General features: G+C 42.6%; 1 protein-coding gene across 2 annotated transcripts; it reads left to right on the top strand.

Annotated features, from left to right (window-relative positions):
• The first annotated feature begins 1,225 nt into the window (after window positions 1-1,225).
• fbxo38 (F-box protein 38) lies at window positions 1,226-21,751 on the top strand. 2 transcript variants are annotated; one of them, XM_038699541.1, is made up of 21 exons: window positions 1,226-1,350; window positions 3,377-3,590; window positions 3,905-4,038; window positions 4,387-4,550; window positions 6,388-6,553; window positions 6,955-7,230; window positions 7,575-7,668; window positions 7,954-8,084; window positions 8,299-8,469; window positions 8,707-8,849; window positions 9,461-9,668; window positions 10,161-10,352; window positions 10,487-10,642; window positions 11,146-11,877; window positions 13,048-13,148; window positions 13,511-13,613; window positions 15,894-16,060; window positions 16,942-17,087; window positions 18,204-18,307; window positions 19,272-19,385; window positions 19,564-21,751. In XM_038699541.1, the coding sequence occupies exons 2-21, from the start codon at window positions 3,457-3,459 to the stop codon at window positions 19,740-19,742; spliced, it is 3,615 nt and encodes a 1,204-aa protein (XP_038555469.1). In that variant the 5' UTR covers window positions 1,226-1,350; window positions 3,377-3,456; the 3' UTR covers window positions 19,743-21,751. The 2 variants fall into 2 exon arrangements, with proteins under 2 accessions (XP_038555469.1, XP_038555468.1); XM_038699540.1 differs by having other exon boundaries at window positions 10,487-10,681.
• The last annotated feature ends 5,140 nt before the right edge of the window (window positions 21,752-26,891 follow it).

Below are 26,891 nucleotides of genomic sequence, written 5' to 3'. Positions count from 1 at the left end.
TTGCATGTTACTAACACAACTTCTCCCCTTTCCGGTAGTCTTGTGCTTTCTCGTCCCTCTCCTCTCTCCTCCTATCACTTCCTGCAGGTGTTTCTGGCTCTGGAGCTGTGGAGTCTGGATCTGTGGCTGCGGGTCGCCTGCTGCCCCCGACTGCTAACGACTATTGTTACTAGTCCTATTGTTATTATTGTTAATATAATCATTAACATTGCGATTGTTATCATTACCACTACTATAAATATCTGTACGATTTTTCATTTAGTCTATAGCAACATCACCTTAACTGTCTGTACCTCTGTGTGTATATTGCGTAGGCTGCCTCCCTCCCCTCTCTCTCTCCTTCACCCCAACCAGTCGAGGCAGATGGCCGCCCACCCTGAGCCATGGTTCTGCTCGAGGTTTCTGCCTCTTAAAAGGAAGTTTTTCCTTGCCTCTGTCGCCTAGTGCTTGCTCTTGGTGGGAACTGTTGGGCTTCTGTAAATAGCATCACAGAGTACGGTCTAGACCTGCTCTTTTATGAAAAGCGCTGTGAGATAACTGTTGTTGTGATTTGGCGCTATATAAATAAAATTGAATTGAACTGAATTGAATAGTAAGTATCAGCAAGAAAGGTGACAAATGTAGGAAGATCTAAGGAGGGCTGGAATTCAGACTTTCTAAATATAACATTAATGATAGTAACAGATAGTAAAACTTCTTTTGATTCCTTCAAACAAACTTGGAGAAACATTAATGGGTAGGATTTAATCTCTGGTCAACACTCTGAAGCAGAAGGTGGCGAGAATACACGTGATACGCTGGTTGCCAAGAAGCAGAAAATAAGCAGGCTGAGAATTGGGCATAGCAATCTTAACAGCACACTTTTACTTACAGGAAAACATCCTACAGGAATGTGTGAACAATGTCAGGAGGCTGAAACAGTAGAACACATTCTTACAACATGCAGGAAATTTACTCAGGAAAGCCAAGAAATGATAACACAGTTAAAAAAATCAGACAGGTGGATAATACAGTAAAAAGTTTATTATGGAGAGAGTGTGGAGGGTAGGAAATGGATATTTGGTTTTCTGAGGGCGACTGGATTAGGTAGGCAGATTAAGTATTGTAAACTACTATAAATGCCTCTAGTCAACAAAGTAGCTAACATTATGAATGAAAGCAAAGGGTAAAGAAAGCCTGAAGGTGGCAGTAATGCAACTCAATGGATGCCAGCTGCCGTAAAAACCCAAAGAAGAAGAAGAAGAAGAAGAAGAAGAAGAAGTAGTAGTGATAGAGCGAAGCTTAGCAAACACTGCAGGATGCAGGATGGCAGAAGAGCAACCCCACAGCGGCTTTCATAGAAAAATACTGGTATGTTAGCACCACTGCTAAACGCCTTGGGAAATGCTACACTACTTTAGTCTGCGTGCTGGTTTGATTGTTTAATTGTGTGGTTTTGTCTTTGTGTACACTGTTAGCTGTGGCTATGCTAACTAGTAAGCTAGCTTTGACAAAGACCAGGTTAACTTTAAAGCATGAAAACGTTCAGCGAGTTTGACAGACGTGGAATAATTAACAGTTTTAATGTTAGTTCTCACGTTGTAAGTACACGTTTAACTGGCCATTCTTTGGATACCGGTGCACTGTCGTTTGTCAGTTGGCTAACATGAATAACGCTGTTTGTCTTGTTATGCTTTGGCTCAAAGCTTCCCAGCCAACGTTAACGCTACAGTGACATGGGTTATGTACCCTGCCATAACTAAGCTGTTTTCCTGTTAGACCTAACCTTCACATACTGGTCTTGCAACGAAGTACATCTGGCTGGCGTCAGCTAAAGGCACACAACCTCCTCCGAGTAGTTCGTGCTCCGAAGACACTGGACCCTGCAATTCCCATAATGCATCTTTCCTTAGACCCTGTAAATGCGTAGTCTGTAAGCCCCTTGATGGCATCACTATGACATCACCAGGGTTATTTTCTCATACTTGACAAGTGTTTTCCTAGACTGAGTGGTACTCCTCGTGACTGATCTTCATGTATGAAAATGTGGAGTTCCCCTTTTAAACGGGGCAGCACCTGGTCAGAGAATACACGTGACAAAAGCAATGCCCGCACACCAACTCCAATTTGCAAATTGCATTTAACTACAAATAAGCAGATGGCAGATACACAAAGCTACTGAGTAACTGGTGAACACAGTTAAGTGTCTAGCAACGGAGAGCCAAATGAGTGTCTTTGGAGTTGGTGGAGATCTACAGAGCAAAAGCCACTTATGTGGAGGATCATTTTGTTCTTGCTTTTTGCTCTCCTCTTCCATTACTGGGGATCACGTAGAGAAATCAAATCCAGCAGAGAGTGTTGAAGTGCAGTAGTGTCCAGGCAGCCAGACATAAAAGGAGGTTCATATTTACTGATGACTGCTAGAGTGATGATGGACACTGGCGGAGTTTTCATGCAGTTGAAGACTGCACAGGCACCAGTGAGCAGAAATCTGGATGTGATTATCATGTGGAAAGCAGATGAATGACATCCTGTCCTGAATAGATTGACAGACAGAAGCAGCTTGCATGTCATGCACTCTCTGTGTGCGTCTCATATCTAAAATGTCTCCTGGTTTCCTTCACTTGCAACTTCCCCACATCTTAGTCACTCCCACGTATGGCTGAGCCATGAATTGAAATGTTATCAGAATCGCAAAATGGCTAAGGAGCTCCACTGTTTTAGGTAAAATGTGTCATGTGCCATTATAAATGCAGCATTGTGCTGCTGCTGAGACGCCCTGGCCTACAAATCATTTTGTCCAGATGTAAGGGAACATGCTTGTTTGGACAGACCTCAGTAAAAATACAGCAGCATCATTTTTAGATTGTTTTGATTCATTGTTCAGCACCATTAGCATTTATTTATATTCTGTCTGCAAATAAATAATGCAATAATCCATGTAATTATGGGAATGTCTTGTCATGTGTAGAAGTGACATAAAAGTTTTAGGGAAAGTTGAAATTATGTAACCTAAATCCATCTCACATTGAAATGTGTTCTACCCACAGGGATTTTCAGCATCACATACTAAAATGGATTCATTAAAATACATTTTAATTATAAGACAACCCAAAATCTTTAAAAGTGGAAATCACAGGCCCTGAATAGAAAAAACAATGTTTTATGGTTCCTTTGTTGATCAGGTTTGAAGTGAGGTGAGTCAGAAACTAATACAATCTCAACCTAACCGGCTTGATACTTGTACTTTTATTCCTGTTTGTATTTTCACCACTGTCGAGATGCAGATCACAACAGCTCAGTCTCCCGAGGAGCGAGGAGACATGCAATAAGGCAAATGAGAGGGCCTTGTATCCTCTTCCCTCGCTCCCATTAACTTGTCTTTCTATGTGTCCAGAACTGAGGTCCAGGCCTGGGAAATAGTTTCCATGCTGCAGGAGGGAGGCAGTGTGTGTGTATAGCCTGAGCAGTGTCGTGATGGGTCCTAGAAGAAAGGCCTCTAAACTCCAACCTGTAGGGGGCAGCGGTGGAGGGGAGCTGGTCCTGAGACCCAGTGAACCCAAAGACTACATCAATGAGCTGTCCCATGAAGTCCTCTGTCACATATTCAGGTACACAGCCCTCCAGCTGCACCATTGTGTTGTGTACTTTACAATACATTCCAGGGCTGGGTAGGGGTCTACAGCATGTGTTTTTATTGTCATTATATTGCATGACCATTACCATGAGTAGGATATCTGCAGCTTCACAGATGAAAAAAATCCAACACAGTACAGTTTAATTCCCCTTTATGTAAATATATTTGTCTGATATACCTAAAAAGTCATAGAAAAATGCAGACCTGCCTTAAAGCAGATGTGCTTTATGATTTGTAACATTGCAGTGCTGGAGGTTTTGAAAGTTTGAAGATTGTTTTGTTTCATAGGTACCTTCCCATGAAGGACATCATGTGTATGGAGTGTCTGTCCAGAAAGCTTCGCGAAGCTGTAACTCTGTACCTACGAGTAGTCAAGGTAGTGGATCTGTGTGCTGGTCGCTGGTGGGAGTATATGCCTTCAGGTAAGAGCTTGCAGCACAACCACAGCACCCCAATAAACAAATAACACAGAGCATGTTCAGTGCTACAGGACTGCTCCTCATTCCACCCCAGTAGGACCAGAACAGAGAAGGGCTTTGACGGAGACAAGTTTGCAGGGTCTTTGAGCGACAGGGTGGACCGCAGAGGCAGATAGTAATGGTGGGGCTGTGTGTAGTGTTAGATCAGTACTAGAGTCTTGCACTGGTTGTCAGCTGCAGCAGGGAGCCACTGCAGTGATTTGAAAAGCAAAGTGGTCTGGGAAGAGTTTGGTAGGTTGATAGTGGCATGGTTAATACTGATTAATGGTGTTTATTTTGTTTCTGGGTTAGGTTTTACAGACAGCAGCTTTTTGCTCCTTTTGAAGAAGATGCCAGATCTGGAGCAGCTTTATGGCCTCCACCCTCGATACCTGGAGAGGAGACGAGTCCGGGGCTACGAGGCTTTCAGTATACCTGGAGTCCTGGAGGCACTACAAGCCTGTCCCAATCTGCTGGTCAGTATTTAGTCTGAAAATGCTATCCTGCGCAGAGAGGTGCACTGATGCATCTCACAGAGCCAGGAGCATGCAGGTTACAAACGTTCAGTGTGATTCTACTGATTGGCTCCTCCTCTTTGGTTGTTGGTGTCATTATTAGTGAAATGGCCTGCATAATTTTGGTATTCTGTGGCACTCAACAGTCTGTTTTTGCCCCATAGAAATGTAAAAACTGTACAGAGTGTAGAGGTGCTGTAAGAAGTTCAAATTACTTGTAGAAACTGAGATTGTAGCTACGTTGTTGCCCTCTTAAGGCCCATTTATACTCCTGCGTAGGGTACGCACGTAACCATGCATTTATACTTGTGCGTAGGTGTGTCTGTCATTCTGCAATTAGTTGTCCAGTCGGCAGTAGCGCTACAGCGTCCACTGTGTTGACTTTTGCCGGCCGAGCAGGCTAACTTCTGGTTTAGCGCTCCGCTAATGTAAATGAGACTAAAATTGTAAACGTGCGGCTGGTGTAGCCTTTTCAAATGTTACCAACCAAATGGATCACATTTTGATAGTGAAACAAGTAATTTCACTTGGGTTGCGATGGTCAAATACAGGTGCTGGTCATATAATTAGAATATCATCAAAAAGTTGATTTATTTCAGTAATTCCATTCAAAAAGTGAAACTTGTATATAATGTAAACATTCATTCCACACAGACTGATATATTTCAAGTGTTCATTCCTTTTAATTTTGATGATTATAACTGACAACTAATGAAAAATTAGAGAAAATTAGAATATTGTGAAAAGGTAAAATATTAAAGACACCTGGTGCCACACTCCAATCAGCTAATTAACTCAAAACACCTGCAAAGGCCTTTAAATGGTCTCTCAGTCTAGTTCTGTAGGCTACACAATCATGGGGAAGACCGCTGACTTGACAGCTGTCCAAAAGACGACCATTGACACCTTGCACAAGGAGGGCAAGACACAAAAGGTCATTGCTAAAGAGGCTGGCTGTTCACAGAGCTCTGTGTCCAAGCACATTAATAGAGAGGCGAAGGGAAGGAAAAGATGTGGTAGAAAAAAGTGTACAAGCAATAGGGATAACCGCACCCTGGAGAGGATTGTGAAACAAAAGCCATTCAAAATGTGGGGGAGATTCACAAAGAGTGGACTGCAGCTGGAGTCAGTGCTTCAAGAACCACCACGCACGACGATAATTTTCGGAGATACTGAATTTGGGATTTTCATTAGTTGTCAGTTATAATCATCAAAATTTAAAAGGAATGAACACTTGAAATATATCAGTCTGTGTGTAATGAATGAATATAATATTATATAATAAAGTTTCACTTTTTGAATGGAATTACTGAAATAGAAGATATTCTAATTAAATGACCAGCACCTGTATATTAATTCACTGTGTTACAGCCACCGTCCGCGTCGACTCAACGTGTAGTTACATTTTTGAGGAGGTGCACGTCGGCTAACCTTATACCTGAGTAAGATCAGACTCTGAGAAATGTTTGACAGCCCTTTTATCTTCCACATGAAACACAAACTTTGCTGTTGATCAATATGCTTTTTTGGCCTGGACCATCTATCAAACAAGGATAATGGTGTATGTGTAGTTAACAAAAACACAACTCTAACCATTGTCAAACTACTGATTCCAAGGTTAAGTAGGATTTTCACACATACTAGATTTCTCCAGAGCTTTCACCTGCATGTCACGGTGTAAGCTATTGCCATTACATCAGAGCAAACTCGATCCACTGAGGAAAAACTGCAAGATGAGGTTGAATAGGGGCTTGAAAGTGAACCTTCAACATTTTTTTTGTTTTTTACTTCATTTCAGGGCGTGGAGACGTCCCATCTGGAGCTGGTGGAAGCCATATGGAACTACATGCCTCAGGTTCACATACTAGGAAAGTTCCGCAACCGTAACGGGTCTTTTCCCATTCCCGCTGAGAACAAACTGACCATCCCCATAACTGCAAAGATCCAGACCCTACATCTAGTGGGTAAGTAGAACAGTTCCTGCCACTGCCTCAATGCTACAGCTGAAGTCAGCTTCATCCCTGTTAGTGCATGAGTTTGTGGCGAATAATACACAGGCCTGAAGAGTGTTCCTGTTGGCTCCATTGTCACCTCTAGTGTTAAAAATACATTTACATTTATTCATTTAGCTGACGCTTTTATCCAAAGCGACTTACAATTGCTATACATGTCAGAGGTCGCACGCCTCTTGAGCAACTAGGGGTGAAGTGTCTTGCTCAGGGACACACTGGTGTGTCACAGTGGATTCAGACCCAAGTTTCTCACACCAAAGGCATGTCTCTTATCCACTGTTCCATCACCACCCCAAATACCACGGCTGTTTTGATGTACTTCACATAGTGTTTGTTTGTTTGTTTGTTTGTAGGTGTGAATGTCCCAGAGATCCCCTGTGTGTCCATGCTGCGCCACCTTTACCTGAAATGGGTCCGTCTCACCAAACCACAGCCGTTTAAGGACTTTCTGTGTGTGAGCCTGAGAACCTTTGTCATGCGGAACTGTGCAGGGCCAACCAACTCGCTCAAATATGTTCCCCTGGTTACCGGTTTAGCATCAGCCCGGAACCTGGAGCAGCTGGAGCTGGTGAGAGTTCCCTTCCTGGGAGGGCTCATCCAACATGTGGTGGAGGATAGCTGGAGGTCAGGTGAGGAGAGCACATGTTTCTAAACATCTCCAAGTGTTGGTTCTACCAGAGTGTGTGTTTTATTGAAGTGCTTGAGTGACTTGTTCTCACACTGTGGGCATACTGACAATGCACATTGCTAGGATTCATTCAGTGTTGGTTTTGCTTTTGTCTTGGCATTTCATTCATCATTGTCATTTTTTGTTACAAGCTGTTTGAGAATGTTGACAATTGTTTTCCACTGTCGTTTGTAATCAGTCACCGACGATTTGCATCCTCTTAATACCAGTTACAATGCTGACAAATGCACCCAAACTTAATAAGATGTGTTTGTTGTCTGTAATGCTGTGAATGTTTGTCTCCAGGAGGATTTCGGAACCTCCACACCATTGTGTTTGGAGCCTGTAAGAACGCTCTGGAAGTGGACTTGGGCTACCTTATCATCACTGCTGCTCGCAGGTGCTCATTTCAGCTTAAAATGCCAGTTTCATTGGCATCTTGTGGACACGCTGTTTAGTCACTGTTCAGTCTTGCAAAGTGGTCTGTAACAAAGTAAATGAAGAACATTCCCTGCATTATCTTGCCATGCATATATTATCATATTAACATTTACTTGTGGCCGTTTCTTGTAAGGAAACAACAACATTTTGTTAACATTCAAGGATTAAAGTGGCAGAAATCAGCATTATATCTGTGTTTATGTTGGTCCATTAAGCCATTTAAACAATACTCTGTGTTTAACAGGCTCCATGAGCTGCGGATCCAGCCTTCACTCACTAAAGATGGAGTCTTCTCAGCTCTCAAAATGGCTGAACTAGAGTTCCCTCAGTTTGAGACGCTTCATCTGGGATATGTGGATGAGTTCCTGCTGCAATGTTAGTTCCTTCTCTCAGATATCATCATCATCAGTCTCAGAGGACACTGGGCACTAAAACAACTTTTCTGTTCTGACGATGTTTAAAAATCTATGGTGTACAGGGGAAAAAAGTCAGATTCTGGTGACTTGAATTTTATAAGTTTAGATTACAGGTGTGTGGAAAAAATGCAACATCGTGTGTGTGTGTGTGTGTGTGTGTGTGTGTGTGGCAGGTAAGTTGAGTCATTCGGAGCTGGTGAAGTACGGTCTGGCTGATGTCATTGAGAACCCCGGCATCATCACTGATATTGGCATAAAGGTGGTGAATGAGGTGTTCACTAATATTAAATACCTCCTCATCTACAACTGTCCACACCTGCACAACCCTCACCACTGGATCACAGGTAAAACCCACTCCTGACTCACTCTCTCCACTTGAATCCTCACTGGTACTTGGCTACAGTCAGACATGGCTCTAATACTAGTGTCCATATGTTTGTGGCGAGCTCAGTTTGTTACATCAGGTAGAACGTTCATATATAGTTAGTACAATTCAATAATGAGATCATCATCATCTCTCGCTCTGAGTCTTGATTTAGAGCTCTGAGTAGCTGTTATGTTGTGCCTGCTCCTGTCCTCAGATCAGTCCAGATGGAGCCGTCTTGTTGATCTCACTCTGGTTCGCTGTCATGCCATCAAACTGGAATCCTTCTCCCAGTTCATAGAGTTACTGCCCAGTCTGGAGTTTATCTGTCTGGATCAGATGTTTAGAGAACCACCCAAGGTATTCAGTATGTTCATCAACACACACACACACACACAGCATGCACTCAGAACCCACCTATACCCTACCCCCATCATCCTTTTAGTGTCTGTTTTTACTTTTATTCCAATTGCTGGAAATGTTGTCATTAAGTTGTTTTGTCAGCCCTCGCTTTCTGGGCCATTTCCCTTTTTATTGAGGTGTGTTAAACATGTCATAAAAACAATTTTGCCTTTACAGTGTTTTAAAACAACCTACTGACACAGATGTCTGATTGTAATTTTAGAAAAACTACATGTTGGCTGGCCGTGTCACTGTCAGCACTTCCGGTATCACAGTGCAGGCCTACCAATGCCGTTGCTTTAAAATGCATTGATTGTGAAGCACGTGCATGGTGCTTTATGAGTTGTTGTTGTTGAGCTGTAGTGCTGGCTTGGTGTCAGCAGTACTACTTTACAGATTCACCAGCTCGCCATGACTGAATGTAACTGATAGCAGAAAACCCAGAGTTTATAAGTAACAGCAACAAAGAAATCTTTTCCCATGTTAATGGTTGATTGGCAGGTATGAGGTGCTTAAGAAAGTTAGTGTATGTGCTAATGCATATAATGCATCGTGTGTGTGTGTGTCAGGGCTGTGCCAGGGTGGGCCTGAGTGCAGGAACTGGTATTGGCGTGTCCTCGGCACTGGTCAGCAATCAGAACTCCAACAATGACCACGACAACAACAACCACCACCACAATAATGAGGCCAACCTGCCTCCCGCTCCTCCACCTGTCAACAACAACGTCAACAACAACAACCAAAGGCAGCAGCAGCAGCAGCAGCAGCAGCCCAATGGCAAGTCCCACCCGCAGTCTTAGTCAGTGGAGCAGCAGAAATCACAGCAGCTCGTTACCATCTTAAGTTTTTACATCCGTTCACTTTTTCACATTTTCATTTGTTATGGACTTTTATTTCAGATTCAAATTATTGCCAGCAATCTTTAGAAAAACCTTTTTATAGAAATATGGCAAGGGCTAACAGGACTGCAAATCTTGCAAAAGGAGTCCAGTCTGGTGGTATTGTCTCTCTGTACAAAGATGAAGTGAGCTAAATGATAAGTGAGTCATGCTCATAAACACTTAGTTATGGCAGTTTAATTCTCACATGGTAGGGTTGTGCCACCTAAAAGCCAGATGCAACCACGAGAAATCTGACCACTGTATGTTAAGTAGACTGCTTTTAGTCTGTGCTTTTTGAGCGATCCTGTTTACAGACAAATAAACAAATGGGACCTGAAACATAACCTACTCATGACAGTAAGTAAAGAAGTTATGTTTGTTTCCACAGCACCAGTGGAGGTAAATGGGATGGAGGACGATGATGATGATGAGGTAATGTTGGAGGAGGAGAACATGGGGGCTGATCCTCAGATAGAGCTGAAAGGAGCAGAAGAGGAGGTGAGAGTGGAAGAAGCTGATGTGTCTCCAGGGCCCAGTCGTCCAGCTGGAACACCACAGGCTCCTGATGAAGAGCAAGCAGGTAAGGAGCTGCTCTTTTTTTATCATTAGCGGAGGTTAAGACAAGCTGTGTGTGCTCTCACTACCCTTCTTATGAATTGGAAAGCTTTTCTTATTACGTTATGACGTCTACTGATCTATCCTTCCCATCTTCAGGTCCCAGTGGTTTAGTCCAGCAGTGCAGACCAGCTGGTGCCTCTGTTCCCAAGCCGCCGCTGGTCATTTCAGACTCGGACAGTGAGGAAGAAGAAGGCCTTGTTTCAAGGCTAATGCCAGCTTCCTGTTTGCAGCAGCCAGCTTCCTGTACAGAAGGTGTCAGCACAACACAGAACACACCGGGCAGTCACAACAGTGCGTTTGATGAGCATATCATTTGGGTTGTCGATGTGCAACAGTATGAGGGGGATATAAGTTAAAAAAATTTTAGTTTTTTTTCCAGTATGTGGCGAAACACACTCACACATATGTTTGTCTTTGATCCCTGTGGGGACCTCTCATTGACACTCTTGAGCACTCCTAGCTCCTTACCCTTACCCCCTAACCTTAATCTAATTGTAACCTTATCCCTAAAAGTCTTTAAAAAGCAGTCTCTACCTCTGCTGACTTTCTGATTAGTGGACAACCTGCTCTACCTTTTATACGACAGCCGGCCCTTGAAAATATAAAGACACCTGATCTTGAGAAGCACAAGAACTTGGTTTACCAGGGTTTTTGTTGAACATTTTTTAACAAATGTATTATTTAGTTAGTTCTGGAGTGAATGGAAGTGTAACGTGTGTGTGTGTGTGTGTGTGTGTGTGTGTGTGTGTTTCCAGGTAAAGGAAAGACTCCCCTGCGGCGGAGTAACTATGTGGCTGTATCAGCCTCGGTAGATCACACAAAGGCTCAGGTGTTAGAGAGCAGCTGTGAGAAGAGCTGTCAGGTGACCAGTGAACAGATCAAGGCAGACATGAAGGCTGCTGCAGAGAACAGCAGGAGGACTAGCAGTAAAGGAATTACTACTGAGGCTGGGGAGACCATTGCAAGACCTGTGGCTGACAGTGGGACAGTACGGGGCACTGGGAGCCCAGGGGCAACCGCGAGGACCGGAGTTAGACCAGTGACTGGATCTGCGGGCAGAGCTGGACCTATGGTAGCCACACACAGACAGGTGGGTGGATGTGGGAGGGTGGTGGCAGGGACCACCCACAGAGCAACCACAACCACTGACAGAGCTACAGGAACTGGCAGGACTAATGACTGTACACAGGGCCCCTCTGGAGCCAGGACTGGGGACAGTTGCACAAGAGAGGCTGGGGCGAGGCAGAGCTCTGGTCCTGCTGGTGAAGACAGTCTAGAGCCCAGAGATGCTGCTGTAAACCATGCACCCAGGAAACCAGTACTGCTGGCAGGACAGGGAGAGAGACATCCTGGCCCTGCTGGTTCTGCCTCTGCTGCCGTTTCAGCTTCACAGCAGGGTCAGGCCAGAGATGAGGACTTTGTTCCTCGACGACCTTTGACCCGATCCTGCACCCGTATGTCCTCTGTGTCCCTGGTACCTGAGACGGGTAAGACTGAAGTTACTAACAGACTTTTAATGTGTTCTTTAGCATATGAACACTCGGAGTGCAACTAAAGCTGTGTTTAGCTGCACAGGCTTGGCTCTGTGCTTTCACGTTAGTGACGTTATTTCAATATTTCATCAAATATTATGTTTTATTATTTTATGCACTGTACTTTTTGTGAAAGGGAGTTTCCTTAAACGGCTCACTCTTTTTCATTTCCTACCCCTTGGAAGTATAACCTCTTAGCACTCAGAACATTTTGAGATAAAATGTATACCTGGCATATTATGATATCTAACGCACCCTTAAAAGATCCCCAGTGTCCCAAGTAGGACAAACACAGAAAAAGAAATAAGACCATTAAAATAAATAAATTAAAGATGGGCACGTCTCATATTTGCACTGTAATCCACAGAAAGACTACTTTTTCATAAATGATAGCAAGATAAAGTAAGAAAGAAAAGGAGTGTAAATCAAGGAATCACACATAACTAAAAATCAACACACATTACAGAACGGTTAGTAATTAGTCTGCCCCATGCCCTGCAGCAGAATGCCAATCATAAATGACAGTAAAGTAGGCCTGTCTGGAAATAAACACCTGTTGTTTACACACAATGCAGATGCTCTAACTCGATTTTTAAATTTCATCTTATTTTGTGTAGATTTTCTTAATCATTTTAAACATATTAGCATGACAACTGCGAGTGTGAGTTTTAGTAGTTGCGTGGGTTTCAGGTGCATGTTTTAAAGTAGTATGACGGCTTCGGTGTGAGGTCTGCTCAATGTCCTCAAGTGATGTCAGCAATTTGGCGTCGGCTGGGGCTGAAGCAATCAAATAGGCTACATTAGCTACTGCTAGCATAACTCGCCTGATTGTCCGACTGAACAGTTGGCAGGTGAGTTTTATTGAGGGTAATGTTGAGCGGCAGGTTTTGACAAGGAAGAAGAATGTGAAATAAAAACATCTCTGGTTCTGCTGCATCGATGGATCCTTTTTTCCTTTCAAACCCTCCATGCAATGCTAAATCCACGGAGTGTGCTTTAACATTGTTGCTGTGAAAATAGTTGATTTCTGTTTGGCCTGCTTGTTGGTAGTGGGTTTCATGTGAATATGTTACTCACCTTTGCATTGTTTAAGGTGATATATTTTTTGCTGCTTTTGTTGTGTAGATCTTTCGAGAGCCAGGCCTCGAGTAGCAGTGAGGAGGAAACGAATGGCTGATAAATCAACAAGCACCTCAGACCCCGTCACTGAGGACGACCACATACAGGTGCACACTGTGGAGTTTGTCATTGTCTAATAGTCACTGTTTATCAGTGTTAAAGTGTAATTAGTTATCCAAAGTCCAAGGGGGGTGGGGGGGTGTAAATACTTTTTATATGAATTCATACACAGTATGCAAAACTTAACTTGAGTAAACTTGTACAAAGTGATTTTCAGCAGTTATTCTCCACTGGGGGGAGCCAGAGTGTTGCAGGTGGGGCTCAGAAGGAGAATCTTCATGGTCTTCATGTTTGTTATCTAAAAGCCGGGGTGCACATGTGAGGGGCTGCTAACATTGGCTTTAACAAGTATAAACTTTGCATCCTTTGTTAGAATTGTTGACATGTTGAGATGCTTTTGCTCCTGCAGATTTTGTCTCTGAAGAGTAAGAACCTGGTGGGCATCACACTGACCAACTGTGGAATCACTGACCTGGTCCTCAAAGACTGCCCCAAGATGATGTTCATTCATGGTAACACACAGACACACTGATATTTGATGACTCATGTTGATGTTTTCTCAGTTTTCCTTTTGCATCACTTTGACTAAATATGTACTAAAACTCATCCAAACCCTCTTACTCAAGAAAATGATGTTGGTTCCATTTATGCTCTGATTATTACTTTTCCACTGTCCATAGTACAAATGTGAGAGGTAGATTCTAGAGAAGAAATCTAGCCAACCACAAAATATGCAATTTTTGTAAACTTTAAAAAAAAAAAAAACGACAACAAAAAAAACCCCTGTTTGGTTGCTACATGATCTTTGATTGTAGTCTCTAGATATTAAGACCTTTAGTATACATGTCCAGTTTGTCCTCTAGTATTGATGTTTTGAATTTTTAATGTTAAGATTGTAGCTGCACTACCTTCAGTCCCAAGCCGCTTGGATCTTTAAATTTGCTTGTAATTGTAGTAATGATCTGATGAATCATTAGGGGTTACCAAAACCATAATCTTCCAGAAACAATTATAATGTATCAATCTTCCCAGGAAGTGCCATACGGTATAAGTTACTGAATTAACCTTTCATAAGGAGACCTAATAATAAAGTTACAAATATGATTCCAGTTACACAATAAAAATGACACTATGTCATCAACACAGTCTGCCATGTTGAATGAATGAATATCAGTGTAAAGCTGGCCTGTTTTAATAAGGTCTGCTCAGTTTAGCAGACATACTTACTTACTGTTAAAATGGCAGGTTCTTATGATGTAAAATAATGAGACAAAGATAAATCATGTCAGAACTTTTTCCACCTTTTAATGTGACCTATAATGTGAACAATTCAATAGAAAAACTGAAGAAACTGAAATCTTCGAGGGGGAAAAATGGAAAAATAAAAACCCTCAAATAACCTGGTTGCATAAGTGTGCACACCCTTAGACTAATACTTTGTTGAAGCGCCTTTTGATTTTATTACAGCAGTCAGTCTTTTTGGGTAGGAGTCTATTAGCATGGCACATCTTGACGTGGCAATATTTGCCCACTCTTCTTTGCAAAAGTGCTCCAAATCTGTCAGATTGCGAGGACATGGCCTGTGCACAGCCCTCTTCAGATGTTCAATCGGATTCAGGTCTGGGCTCTGGCTGGGCCGTTCCAAAACGTTAATCTTCTTCTGCTGAAGTCCAAAATCCAGGATGTGCGCTTTGGGTCGTTGTCGTGCTGAAAGGTGAACTTCCTCTTCATCTTCATCTTTCTAACCGACGCCTGAAGGTTTTGTGCCAAAACTGCTTGGTATTTGGAACTGTTCATAATTCCCTCCACTCTGACTAAGGCCCCGGTTCCAGCTGAAGAAAAACAGCCCCAAAGCATGATGCTGCCGCCACCATGCTTCACTATGGGTATGGAATACCTTTTGGAATTATGGCCAAAAAGTTCTATTCTTTGTAAGGAAAGGCTTCTGTCTTGCCACCCTACCACATAGCCCATTCATATGAAGAATACGGGAGTTGTCACATGTACCACAAAGCCAGTACTTGCCAGAAATCCCTGCAGTTCCTTTAATGTTGCTGTAGGCCTCATGGAAGCCTCCCTGACCAGTTTTCTTCTCATCTTTTCATCAGTTTTGGAGGGACGTCCAGTCACAGTTGTGCCATATTTTCTCCACTTGATGATGACTGTCTTCACTGTGTTCCATGGTATATCTAATGCTTTGGAAATTCTTTTGTACCCATCTCCTGACTTATGTCTTTCAACAATGAGATCTCTCTGATGCTTTGAAAGCTCTCTGCGGACCGTTTGCTCGGAGATGCAACTAAGAAAACATCAGGAAAATCCTACTAGAACAGCTGAACTTTATTTGTGATTAATCAGAGTCACTTTAAATGATGGCAGGGGTGTAATGACTTCCAGTTAACCTGAGTTTGAATGTTATTGGTTAATTCTGAACATAGCGTCGTCCCCAGTTATAAGAGGGTGTGCACACTTATGCAACCAGGTTATTGTAAGGTTTTTATTTTCCATTTTTCCCCCTCGAAGATTTCACTTTGATTTTCAATTGAATTGTTCACATTATAGGTCACATTAAAGGTGGAAAAAGTTCTGACATGATTTATCTTTGTCATTATTTTACATCATAAGAACCTGCCATTTTAACAGGGGTGTGTAGACTTTTTCTATCCACTGTATATTCAGGTCCAGTAACCCATGAAACATGGGGAGAATGAGTGTTCATTACCACGCTTCAGTACAGGGTTTTGTATGAAAGCGGTATAGACTTATAGTCTCTGTGTCCTCCCTCTCTGTAGCCACCAGATGTCGGGTGTTGAAGCAGCTGCGAGTAGAAAGTGCCCCCATAGTCAATAGGTTTGATTATGCTCAGTGTAAGAAGCTGGACATGGAACAGGTCCTGGATCAGATACTGAAAATGCCCCCTGAGAGGAACCGCATCATCTACATGCGGCCTATGCACCAGGTTGGTAATCTGTGATGTTATCTCAGTTTCCTTAGTAACCGAATCCTAACCATGGATGTATTTAGAGAGCTGGATACCACGGTGCTGCCATTTTGTCTCAGTGGCCACGTGTGGTATTGAAATGAGAAACGGCTCCAAAAGCATATTCCCCATAGACTACCATTATAAAAGAGATGACTGTAAAACTGTTGATAGGACCCCTCCAACTGCAAACAAGGTCAATTATTACTTTTTCTGTCATCCTTTTTTAGAGCATGAAGGTTGTGTGCTACAATGCAGAAGTAAACTAGAATGAATTCAGTTTAAATTCAAACATGCTTTTATTTGCCTCGCAAAATTTATTTTCAGAATGTAGTTTGTTACAAATTACTACTGTCAGCATCTGAAGAACAGACATTAAAATGTATGAGCGATCAGGAATGTTTAGTTTAACTTTCTACACCACTGTCAAGAAAAAAAGCATGTTTTATGTGTGGTTAAGATCGAACGTCACACAACACTTTGCTCGTAGAGATGGGTATGGTTTTAATGGTCTTCCAGCGAAGATCATTTAAGACTTTTATTTAGAAGTCTGTGGAAGTCCTGAGTGACGGACACCAACAACCTAGCTTTCAACCAGTTAGACATTTTGAGCTGCTTTTAGTTGGTAAATCAGTTTTTTGCAGCAAAATAAGCAAACACCTCCTACATATGTAGTGAAGGTAGACAAGCATTTCCCATGCTTTCCATTATTTGTTCTCCCAATACCTGATTGTCTCTCTTCATCTCTCCGCCTCTCCCCTCGTTCTCTTTGCTCTCACCGGAACGCTCCGTCTCTCTACTTCTGTTAAATTCAATGAGACTTTACTGGCACAGGAAACAGACTTCTCTCTCCTTTTCAGATTGACTCTGTAGCACTGGAGCGTCAGCTCTTCCAGGGGCCCTATCCCTATCATATCGCTATAGTACATGAGTTCAGCAACCCTCCAAACATACGCAACAAGGTTCGCATTCGCAGCTGGATGGACACCATAGCCAACATCAGCCAGTGAGTAGTATCTGTGATAACTGCAACAGAGCAGTCCACCATAATGAGGTTGTCCAAACAGTGGAATGATTCTCAAAGCTACAACTTCTGGGCCGCTTTTCTAGGAAACTGCTTTGAACAGAAATGTTGATTGGTACCATGTTGATGGTAGCTGTCATGGTTACACAATTGCAAATTGGGTCACTTATGTCAGTGTGTTCACACTTGCTGTGCAGATGCAAAGAGGCAGTCTCAGGATCCTGAGTACTGAATTTACATCATGTTATCGTTATAGTGGTGCATGGCGTAGAAGTGAACCTCCCGGACATACAGGTGCATCTTGAAAAGAACTTTAGCTTTTTTTTCATGAATTTATTTTGGATTTAAAACTCGATGGCAAAGTTTGATGGAAGTCAAAAATTACAGGTGCAGCTCAAAAAAGTTGAATGAATTTTGCATCTGTAGGTTTTTAATACATGCTTTGTCTTATTCAAGCTCATTAAAGTTCTGTGGTAGAGAATTGGGAACTTTTGTGTAAGTACACACAGTATCCACTTAATTAGGTACGCTTGTACAGTGTAATGCACGGACAAAAACATAGGAACACCTCAATATAAAGCAGTCCTGCTCCACAGCACCTATACTATATGTGCTTTTGTTACACAAGAAATCAAATGTGAAAGTGATTGGTTTACAGCTGGCTGGTTTTATTTGTAGATATCCAAATAAAATATGTTTTTTTTTTTGTATTCTTGTTTTTTTTTTGTATTATTCTTACACTTGTTAAAGAACTTTGTAACTTGTTTTTGAAAAGTGCTCTACAAATAAGGATTATTATTATTATTATTATTATTATAAATAAAAGTCTGAAGATTAAACACACTTTTTGTGTGCATGTAAAAGAAATGCACAATAAATGTTGGCTGTAGCTCCAGAGAAAGACGAAACCTGTGTGAGTAAACTGTGATCAGCTGATTAGTAATGACAGCGTTAACAGCATCCAGACCACAAAGTGACCACTCCAGTCTGATGAAATGCATAGCCTTTCACATTGTCAGTGAGCAAGTATGAGACCAGATCTTAGTTTGACCGTGACCTGTCACAAACTGATGCCCGCGATGTCTCCGTCTCTCACAGAGAGTTAATCAAGTATGAGTTCTTCCCGGAGGCCACCAGGACAGACGAGGATGTGAAGAAGTATCCCAAATACCCCTGGGGCAGGGACATCTATACACTGGAGGGTAACACAGTCACACCTACACTAACCCCCACAGATTTGTAGATTACCGCTGAAGGTAGACCTGCACACCAGCCAAACCCTGGGCGTGCAATCGATATTGACTAGCAGCTATGTACAGCGTGCCAACCTTAACAAACCCGGCTGTATTCTAACACTGACATAGCTATCCTTACTAGCCAGGCTCCTTACATGCATACATCCTTATTTGAAGGTGGGTCTCCGACTTTGACAGCGTTGTGTTAAGAAGAAAAGACTAACTCCATTTCAATGTGTTTGAGAGAGAGAGGGGACAAACAAGCGGAGGTACTGAGTGAATATATGTGCAGTAAATAGTATGTGGTGGTCAGCATTGATATTGTGGTGTGTCTTGTCGCCACAAATAAATCAATGAATGGGAAATACTGCAGTGTGGTGCAGATTCTTGACAGTTTTTGTGTCATCTTAGTTCTGACAGTGACGTTCGCCTTAATATCGGCTCATGGGGGAGAAAAAAAAATCGCTGATCATCCCTTCAATTGTCGATAGCCGATCCAGTCGCCAATCGGCACAAGCCTAGTGTCCACCCAATAGTCAAACACCTCTTACAGCTAAGAGTCAGCACTCAGTCATTGTGTCATCATTTCAAACCAGTGTGCTTCAGAGACTGTACAAAACTGTGTCAATGTTCATTTTTACACCTTTAAAATCGAGTTAAAGTAGCATTTTCAGTTATTTAACAAGTAAATTAGTTCAAAGAAATCTGCCGTTTCTTCAGTGCACCTTGTGGTAGATGTATTCCATCATGCTACAAATCACGTGGACGAAAGAGGATGAAGAAGAAGTTCTGGTTTTCAGCCCGAACAAAACGGGTTAACTAGGACGATTATACTTCAAATAAAGCACGCAACCAGCTGGCAGACTGGAGACACGTGAGAAGTGAGGTTCCTTCTTTAAAGTTAACCGTCTTCTATGATGATATTGTTCAGGAGTGGTGGATGGAGCTCCCTACAGCATGATAACAGACTTCCCCTGGCTGAGGACTCTGAGAGCAGCTGATCCCAACAGCTACGCCCGCTATGACTTTGAGGACGATGAAAGCAGTGAGTGCAGTCAATACATCCGTCTGTCTAATCCGCAGTCACTACATGTGGTTGTTCTCTAAATGTACACAATTCTTAGTTTTTACCTGTTATTACAGCCGTCCTTGTGACAGACCAGGACAGAGCCTGATCATATAAGCACTTGAAATGTTGTCCCCTCTGTTGTGTCACATCTTAGCCACAATCTACGCCCCGCGGCGTAAAGGCCAGCTGTCAGCTGACATCTGCATGGAGACCATCGGGGAAGAGATCTCAGAGCGCCGGCAGAGCAAAAGAGGAGTGTTTCAGAGAGTGGTGGTCCTCTTCCTCCATCACTGTGATACGCCAGGAGAGCCTGTGGACGATGACTACATCTAGACTCCACAAACCCCTCCTCTGTCATCACGTGCAGAGGGGTCCCAGCAGATGACAGGCTTGCTGCAGCACCGCCTGAGCTCCTGACTGTGGATACCCAGAGCGAGACATGTGTAATCTGCAGGTCAGAGCTGTGTTCTTGCACACTGACGTGCACATGATATCTCAGCTAGCTTCATGGAGAAGGAATAATTGCAGGTGAGGGCACCGGGAGGCGCTGCCAAAGATGAATGGGAGTGGCCAAAACCTTTAAGTTCCATGGGGGAAAATACATTTAGGATTTTGAAAACATTTGGAGAAGATTCATCACACATATGATTTTCAAATTATTTAGGCAAAATCCTAAGGCATGTAAAAGCAGGAGCGCCCTAGCATACTGTGAAATCCTCAAATAAAAGCAGAGTAAACGGACAAAAACATTGAGGTGGTGAAAATTACAGCTCAAATAGTAAATTCAGCATAAAGTACATTTTCATTTAGTCTATGAAAACATTAGCTGCTGCATTAGCTTAGGAATAAAGGCCTGGCTCTTCATGCTGCTTTTCTTGTCTATCATGTTAGCCCTGAGAACACATGCAGAGAAGGACGGTGCTGCAGTGTCGGTCTGATCTTTCTTCTGTCCAGTCTGCCTACCTCTGTTCCACATGTGACCAATCAGACAGAAGCGGCCTTAGACACAAATGTCAAAGAAAATATGCTTTTTCTTTCGGTTTTAAGTTTCCCTTTGGAGTACATTTGTTTCCGTGAACATGCAGAAGCGTTGATGGCTCTTGCTGGTGGACGGTATGTGTTGTGGTTTTGCATTTTACCTCAGCTAGCACTAAATGGAAAAGAGATTTTCAGACCATATGGAGAGGGAGAAATATGGAGCAGTTGTGGATTAACATCCCTGTAGCTGCTTTTCTTGAAGTGTCAGTCCTCCTCACATGTTAGGCCTATTGGATAAAGACTGCCAGGGAGCCAGACTTTATAAAGACTCAGATTAACTTAATTCTCACTCAACCAGCCTGACCTGCAAACAAATTACAACACTTCCATGCAAATGTAGCGTGCCATGATGAGATGCTGCAGTTACCACTCACTAAGCAGCATAAAGGGAACTTAGAGAGAAATATCCAGTTGTGAGTTGCTCATCACAAGCAGCTTAAATACACAGGATGACTGCCCAGAGGACAGCTGAGGCGAGACGTCGGCAGTGTCCGCTCACAATCATGATCATAGTGAAATTACACTATCTGTATGACACACATGACATCTTCCTGGGTGGCCGGCCATGCAGATGATGCAGCTTTGTTTGTTTGTTTTTTTACTCTGTTGCCCCCCCCCCCCCCCCCCCCCCCCCACTTCTGAACTTCTCTCCATTCATTCATTTTTCTATGTGGCTCTATTCTATTCCCATCTCAGTCATTGTTGTCATACATGAACTCATCAGCTGAGGATAATCTGACAAACACATGCCGAACACTCAAGAGGCTCTTCTCTAATGCACACAGTCGTAATGTCGTAGGAAGCTGCTGACTGCTCAGCGTTCTCCTTCTCCAAGTCTGTCTTATGTCTGTCGTGGATTGAAATATTCTGACAGATGGAGATGGTCCTATCTAAAGTATCCTGGGCTCAGCCCTCAGCCTCTTTACTATAAGGAGGTGTAACATGAAGTGCACCTGTTAAAGCCTTGAGAAATGCCTTTTGCTCCAGCTTTTTGAAGGAGTCAGAATTGGTTTGCTTGGAAAGGATTTCATTGGTCATTTATTTGGCCAGCTCTGCCCTGTATGACTGCAGACTGACTGTTCTGGGGTCAGGATGTGGGTTCTCCTCAAATATGGCAAAGGGTTTGGGTTGAGAAAGGTGAACTCACAGTGAATGTTTAAAATTGAGTTTGCAGAGTCCAGCCTTCTGTTTGTGTATTGTGTACAGATGTCATGGATGACCACATGCTTCCATGGTGTTTATATGTTTATAAGGAAAGAACAAGACTATTTCACATACTGAAAAATAAAATAACATGGAAATAACTTCTGTTGTTACATGTCTTCCTTTCTGATTCTCTACCACTGTGTTTTTAGATTCTAATATTAGGCTATCTGATGGGTCAAAAGTAAAATCTCTCTGCACTGTTATCAGATCATTAGACTGAGACTGTCATGATAAAGTTACGGAGCATAATGGAGCAGACAGAGAGCAGATCTACCTGGACACACTGTTCTAATTCTGGCTGCTCTAATCTCTGCTCTTCCTGCTTTGACAAGTTGGAGTACAGCAAGACAGAGTCGCACGTTACTCTGTGTCACACACACACACACACACACACACACACACACACACACACACACACACACACACACACACACACACACACACACACACACACACACACACACGACTTCTCGGCTGCCGTCAGTGAATGTAAACCTCCTGTCAGCCTGCACAGCCTCCTGCTGTTCCACTGGACTTTCTGTGACACTAACCAGCTTCTGTTAGTTCCTCTGTTTCTACACAGCAAGTGCTCTCCTCTGATCTTTAGTGCGTTTAGTCATAGGATCATCTCTAAAGAGTCCGTGTCATGGTTGGTTAACGTAAAGAAAAATCACAGCTCAAGGTCAGAGGAGGAAAGTGGGATGCTGACTGAACGTGCAGGCTTCACACAACACTATACAGTGGGTTGCACCTTAGCTTTGGGTTGATGCTCTCAGAGACAGACAGACCACTACTGATGGAGCACACAGCTGTGTCCTTAATAATGCTCATCAGGTGCAAGGACAAATGTTTCAGTGTGTCTCTTCGGAGACCTGATGCAGAGTCTCTGTATACTGTGGGGGTGGCACCTTCTCAGACACATCTTCCGTCTTGGAAAATACTTATTTTCTCTGCCTGTCATTACTTGAATGAGGTATACTGATGGCATGAGGAACCTTAGAGACCTTCTTTTTGTTCTTAAATTCATGTTCTGAACATCTTAAATGTGCAATCAATGATGCCATGTACACTCCCAGCTTTCTTCTTCTGTTATTTGAGAAGTTGTTAATCTGCTATTTACAGACTTTATCAAAATGAGAGCAAGATAAAAACAACCCAGCTGACTTTAACTATACCATCAGAGATGTTCTGATGTTCATTAGGGTTGAGACTTAGAGGCCTGTTTGACAAGCTGCTGTACTGTGTAATGCAAACCAAATTTAAATGGCGTACATGTATCAACATATATCAAAGATGAAGTGCAAAAAGTGACATAAGTAGAGCTACAACATCATACATTTAATGACACAAATGGCTGTCGCTGATTGTTGATGTGGATGTCTTAATATTTTCTTTTGCTGAAAGGGCTGATTTAAGTCCCTTTCACACATACTCTGCAACCCTTAACTTATCTAGACATTACCCGGAGGGAGCTATATGTATGAATGCAAGTGTCCAAGTCAGGTGGACATCCTGCCGGTTCCCTAGTGCACAGACTGATGCTGCGATCCACTGTACTCGGAACTCCTGAAAATTGACCTCTGGAAAGTGCAATGGAATGGTCATTGAAGTTAGAAACTCAGGTGAGATCTGCCACAGCAATATGGCGGTGCACACAGTAAACAGTAGAACAAGTTACAACTTTAGAGAAGGGTCGACCTGCAGTCTGCTTTCCTGAGGCCCCTACTTTATGCTACTGACTGTGGTTCACACTATTAAGCACGCTCTGCATTTGTTTACATAACTTTGAGCTGTTATGGTAACGTTATGTTCATGCAAGCAGGACAGTTGACTGACTCTATACTCCGTTTCTCTTCGCTAACGGTGCTGGGAGAATTTATATAGATCCTCAGTAACTATGACCATTTAAACATCATTTTGCTGCAGACATCCATGTGTTCCTGAGTAGATGCACCGGGGCTCATAAATCAGAAGTCGGGAGTAGTCCTTCCAACTGGGAACATCGACTTTCAATGGATTGCAGCATGTCCCATTGAGCCCCTGTGTGAAGAGAGCGTGAAATGTTGGCTGGAGAATTCACATCTAAACCATTTTATTACCAGTATTTCTAGGTGAGAATGCGTCTGATACGGACAATCTCCCGTTGTGTGCTGCATGTGTGAAAGGGCAAGTCTGCTGGCGTTAGCTCAGTCCGTGGGGACTTGGCTTGGCAACTGGAGGGTCATCTTCAGGTTCGACGCCAGAACGGACCACTGGTGAAGGCCAGGCCCTAAACTCCTGACTGCTCCCTGGGCGCTGCACAGTGGCTGCCCACTGCTCCTAATTAGCATATGTTAAATGCAGAGAACAAATTTGTGTGTGTGTTGTACTGTGGATAATTGTATGTGAAAATAAAATTGATTCTTCTTCATATTTGAAAATGTCTTTAGAGGAGTGTGCAGCTTTGGTGGAGCTTTCTTGAGTGAGTTAGGGAAGAGCATTGTGCTCTGAATGTATCTTACCAAGTGTACTTGCATCAAACCAACTCCTGGAATGTTTTTGTCCAGTCGAGACCAGGTTTTGTCCCATAATCTAAATTAACCTGCCTATAACCACAGAGCCAAGGAAGCTCTGCCTGGAAGGCTCAGTTCAGGGCCAAAAAGTCCTCCTCCTCAGTCTGTTTGTTTTTCTGAAAATAATACCTAGCTGTTTGCTTTCCCCATCCCTCACACATTTAAGAAGTTGTTCAAAAGTGGTAGTTTTTCACTTTGCATGGAGCAGATGAGTAGATGTTGACTTAGTTTACACAGTGTAGTGGGGAGGACTCCTCTCCATATGAGGGAAAAGACTGCAAACACACTCGGGGAGATTTATATAAGGTTCAGCCCTGATGTGGACTCATTGTACATTTAGTAAAGGGTAGCGTGTGTGTGTGTGTGTGTGTGTGTGTGTGTGTCCATGCTTGGTTGCCATCACTAATAGCCCAGTCTTGTCAGCTGCTGTAAACAGTGAACCATCTCCAAACATTACCTTATTAAGACACAAGAGACAGAACAGCCAGAGAGGAGTCTGAAGCTGGTTCCTACCTGCCCCCCTTCTCTCTCTTTCACATCTGCTTTAACAGGAGATACCATATTAATAAAGCAAACATTCAGAAATGTTGTTTGACTGCTGAGAACTACTCTAACGTGTTGGTCTTTAATATTGCTGCAGATTAATGTTAGTGCTAGATTTTAAACCCCTGTGACGTGACCCGTCCATAAAGTTTATTTAACCAGAAGAGAAAAAAAAAAGGGTCCGGGGCAGACAGCAGAAGCACATAAAGTTTAAAAACATAGGATAGACTTAATATGAATTTGAGAAAATATGAAGATGATCATAAATGCAATAAAATAAATATACCTGATTAAAAATCTTTAAAAACAAATAAAATATAAATGAGAGAGCACTGATGAGCACAAGATATCTAACCAATTATTAAATATCCAAGTATTCCAACCAAATAAAATAGTTCTATCTTTAGTATGCGCCTCAGGAACAGAGAGGACACACACGCTGATGAGCTGTCATACAAGCTTCCTTTAGCAGAAGATCACTTAGTTTGGCTCAAAGACTTCATGCTTAGTGAAGAGCCCGAATCTACCAAGTCAAACGGCTGAGACTGTAGTGTGTTTCTCAGCCACATGAACCCTTTCAAACAATGTATTTCATTTCTCACTGACTTTGCCATAACACATATGCCACAAAACTAGATTTCTCTTTTGTCAGTAAGTAGCAAGAAAGAGAGAAACTGAATAAACTGAATCGTCATGAGTGCATTAATTCTAGCTATGTTATATTCAAATGGAAATTTTGTGATTTTGCTGCAAATGATTTTGGCAACAGTGTTTAACTTCAACATTCATGGCAATAAAGCTCATTGAACTGAACTGAACTGAGAGAGAGAGAGAGAGGGAGAGAGAGAGAGAGAGAAGCTTCGGCAATACGGTTCTATTAACATTCATGCCAAAAAGGCAAATTTTAATTGAATTGAGAGAGAGGGGAAGAATTAAAAACAGAAAGAAGGTTTTCCTGTTGATAATCTCTACTCTTCAGGTAATCCAGATACAAGATGGCAGAGCTGGTACAAACACGGTCAGGTACAGCCACAAAGCATCTGGTACCACTTCTAAATGAACAGACTCTCTGCTTCTGAAAGGCTTCTGCAGACATGCAAGTGAGACGGACATGGACCAACCAGGTGGTAGTAGTGTCTGTTCTGGCCAATATGGACGTCTGACAATTCAGAAACATTTTACCACATTGACTACAATTCTAACTGACGGCACCAAATCAGCCCTCATCATGTGATAATATGCATCTTTAAATATGCCTAGGGGGAGTGGTCTGGTCAGTATTCCACCTTTTGCTGCTGTCTGTGGTAGTCCTAGTTACAGTGTTAAAAGAAATATTGTAGTTCAGACAGCTCATATTTGGGCTTGAATAGAAGCCAAGGATACACCATTCAAACTGATAGCAAGCACATTACAATAACACAACAAAAGTGAGCTCCAATTTACTGTAGGTCAAAGGTCATGGCAGCACTGCATTTTCAGGAGAATTTGCAGTGAGCTACTCTTGACTCAGTGGGGCTCCTTGTGCTCCTTGTGTCCCACAGTACTTTTGAAATTGCCGGGGGCGGAGCTAGACGCAGTGGGGGTGGGACTTCATCATGGGGTCCACCTGCTACCAAGTAATTTATACCAAGTTTAAATGACCCCGGCCCAGGACTCACTCTGAAAGTCCCCTGAGTCCATCTGTGTTGTGGCTGCCGGAACTAAACAGCCAATCAGGTCAATTTTTTAAATGTGCAGCTTCCCGATTGTATATCAACAATAAACACTGTTAAAACAGACAAAAAAGATTTAATTACGTAGCCTACTTAATCATGGTAGAAGCACGCTAATAAGTTTCTCATTTGTTTGAAATACAAATGTTACTTCATGATTTATATTTTTTTTAAACGTGTCTGCTTAGAACATAGTGGTTTTTTGTTGGTAATTATCATTCTTGTGGTGGTTTACCATTGAGACCAGGAGTGAAGGGACTGTTTCATTTGATAAGAACAGATTTTTTTTTTGTTTTGGAAGTGAAGTCCAGCCGTGTCTACAAACACTTGACATAAGATTCGCAGCTCACGTTGGGGGCCCTCCCACCCAGCTGGGGCCCAAGGTCAGCCGCCTCCATGCCCCCACGCTACTTTTGCTTATGGGAAGGATA

The sequence above is a fragment of the Micropterus salmoides genome, unplaced genomic scaffold (assembly GCF_014851395.1).
Source record: "Micropterus salmoides isolate LMB-PRFRI ecotype aquatic unplaced genomic scaffold, ASM1485139v1 Ms_hic_scaffold_5, whole genome shotgun sequence".
NCBI lineage: Eukaryota > Metazoa > Chordata > Actinopteri > Centrarchiformes > Centrarchidae > Micropterus > Micropterus salmoides.
Note: the sequence above shows the minus strand (reverse complement) of the source record. Positions and strands in the feature narration are given on the sequence as shown.

What these genes read in the sequence shown, in the direction of transcription:
- fbxo38 (XM_038699540.1), top strand. Translation starts at nt 3,457, where the DNA reads ATGGGTCCTAGAAGAAAGGCCTCTAAACTCCAACCTGTAGGGGGCAGC. An exon ending in GTGGGAGTATATGCCTTCAG is followed by an intron (nt 4,039 to 4,386) that starts GTAAGAGCTTGC and finishes TTTCTGGGTTAG; the next exon opens with GTTTTACAGACAGCAGCTTT. An exon ending in GTCCCTGGTACCTGAGACGG is followed by an intron (nt 11,878 to 13,047) that starts GTAAGACTGAAG and finishes TTTGTTGTGTAG; the next exon opens with ATCTTTCGAGAGCCAGGCCT.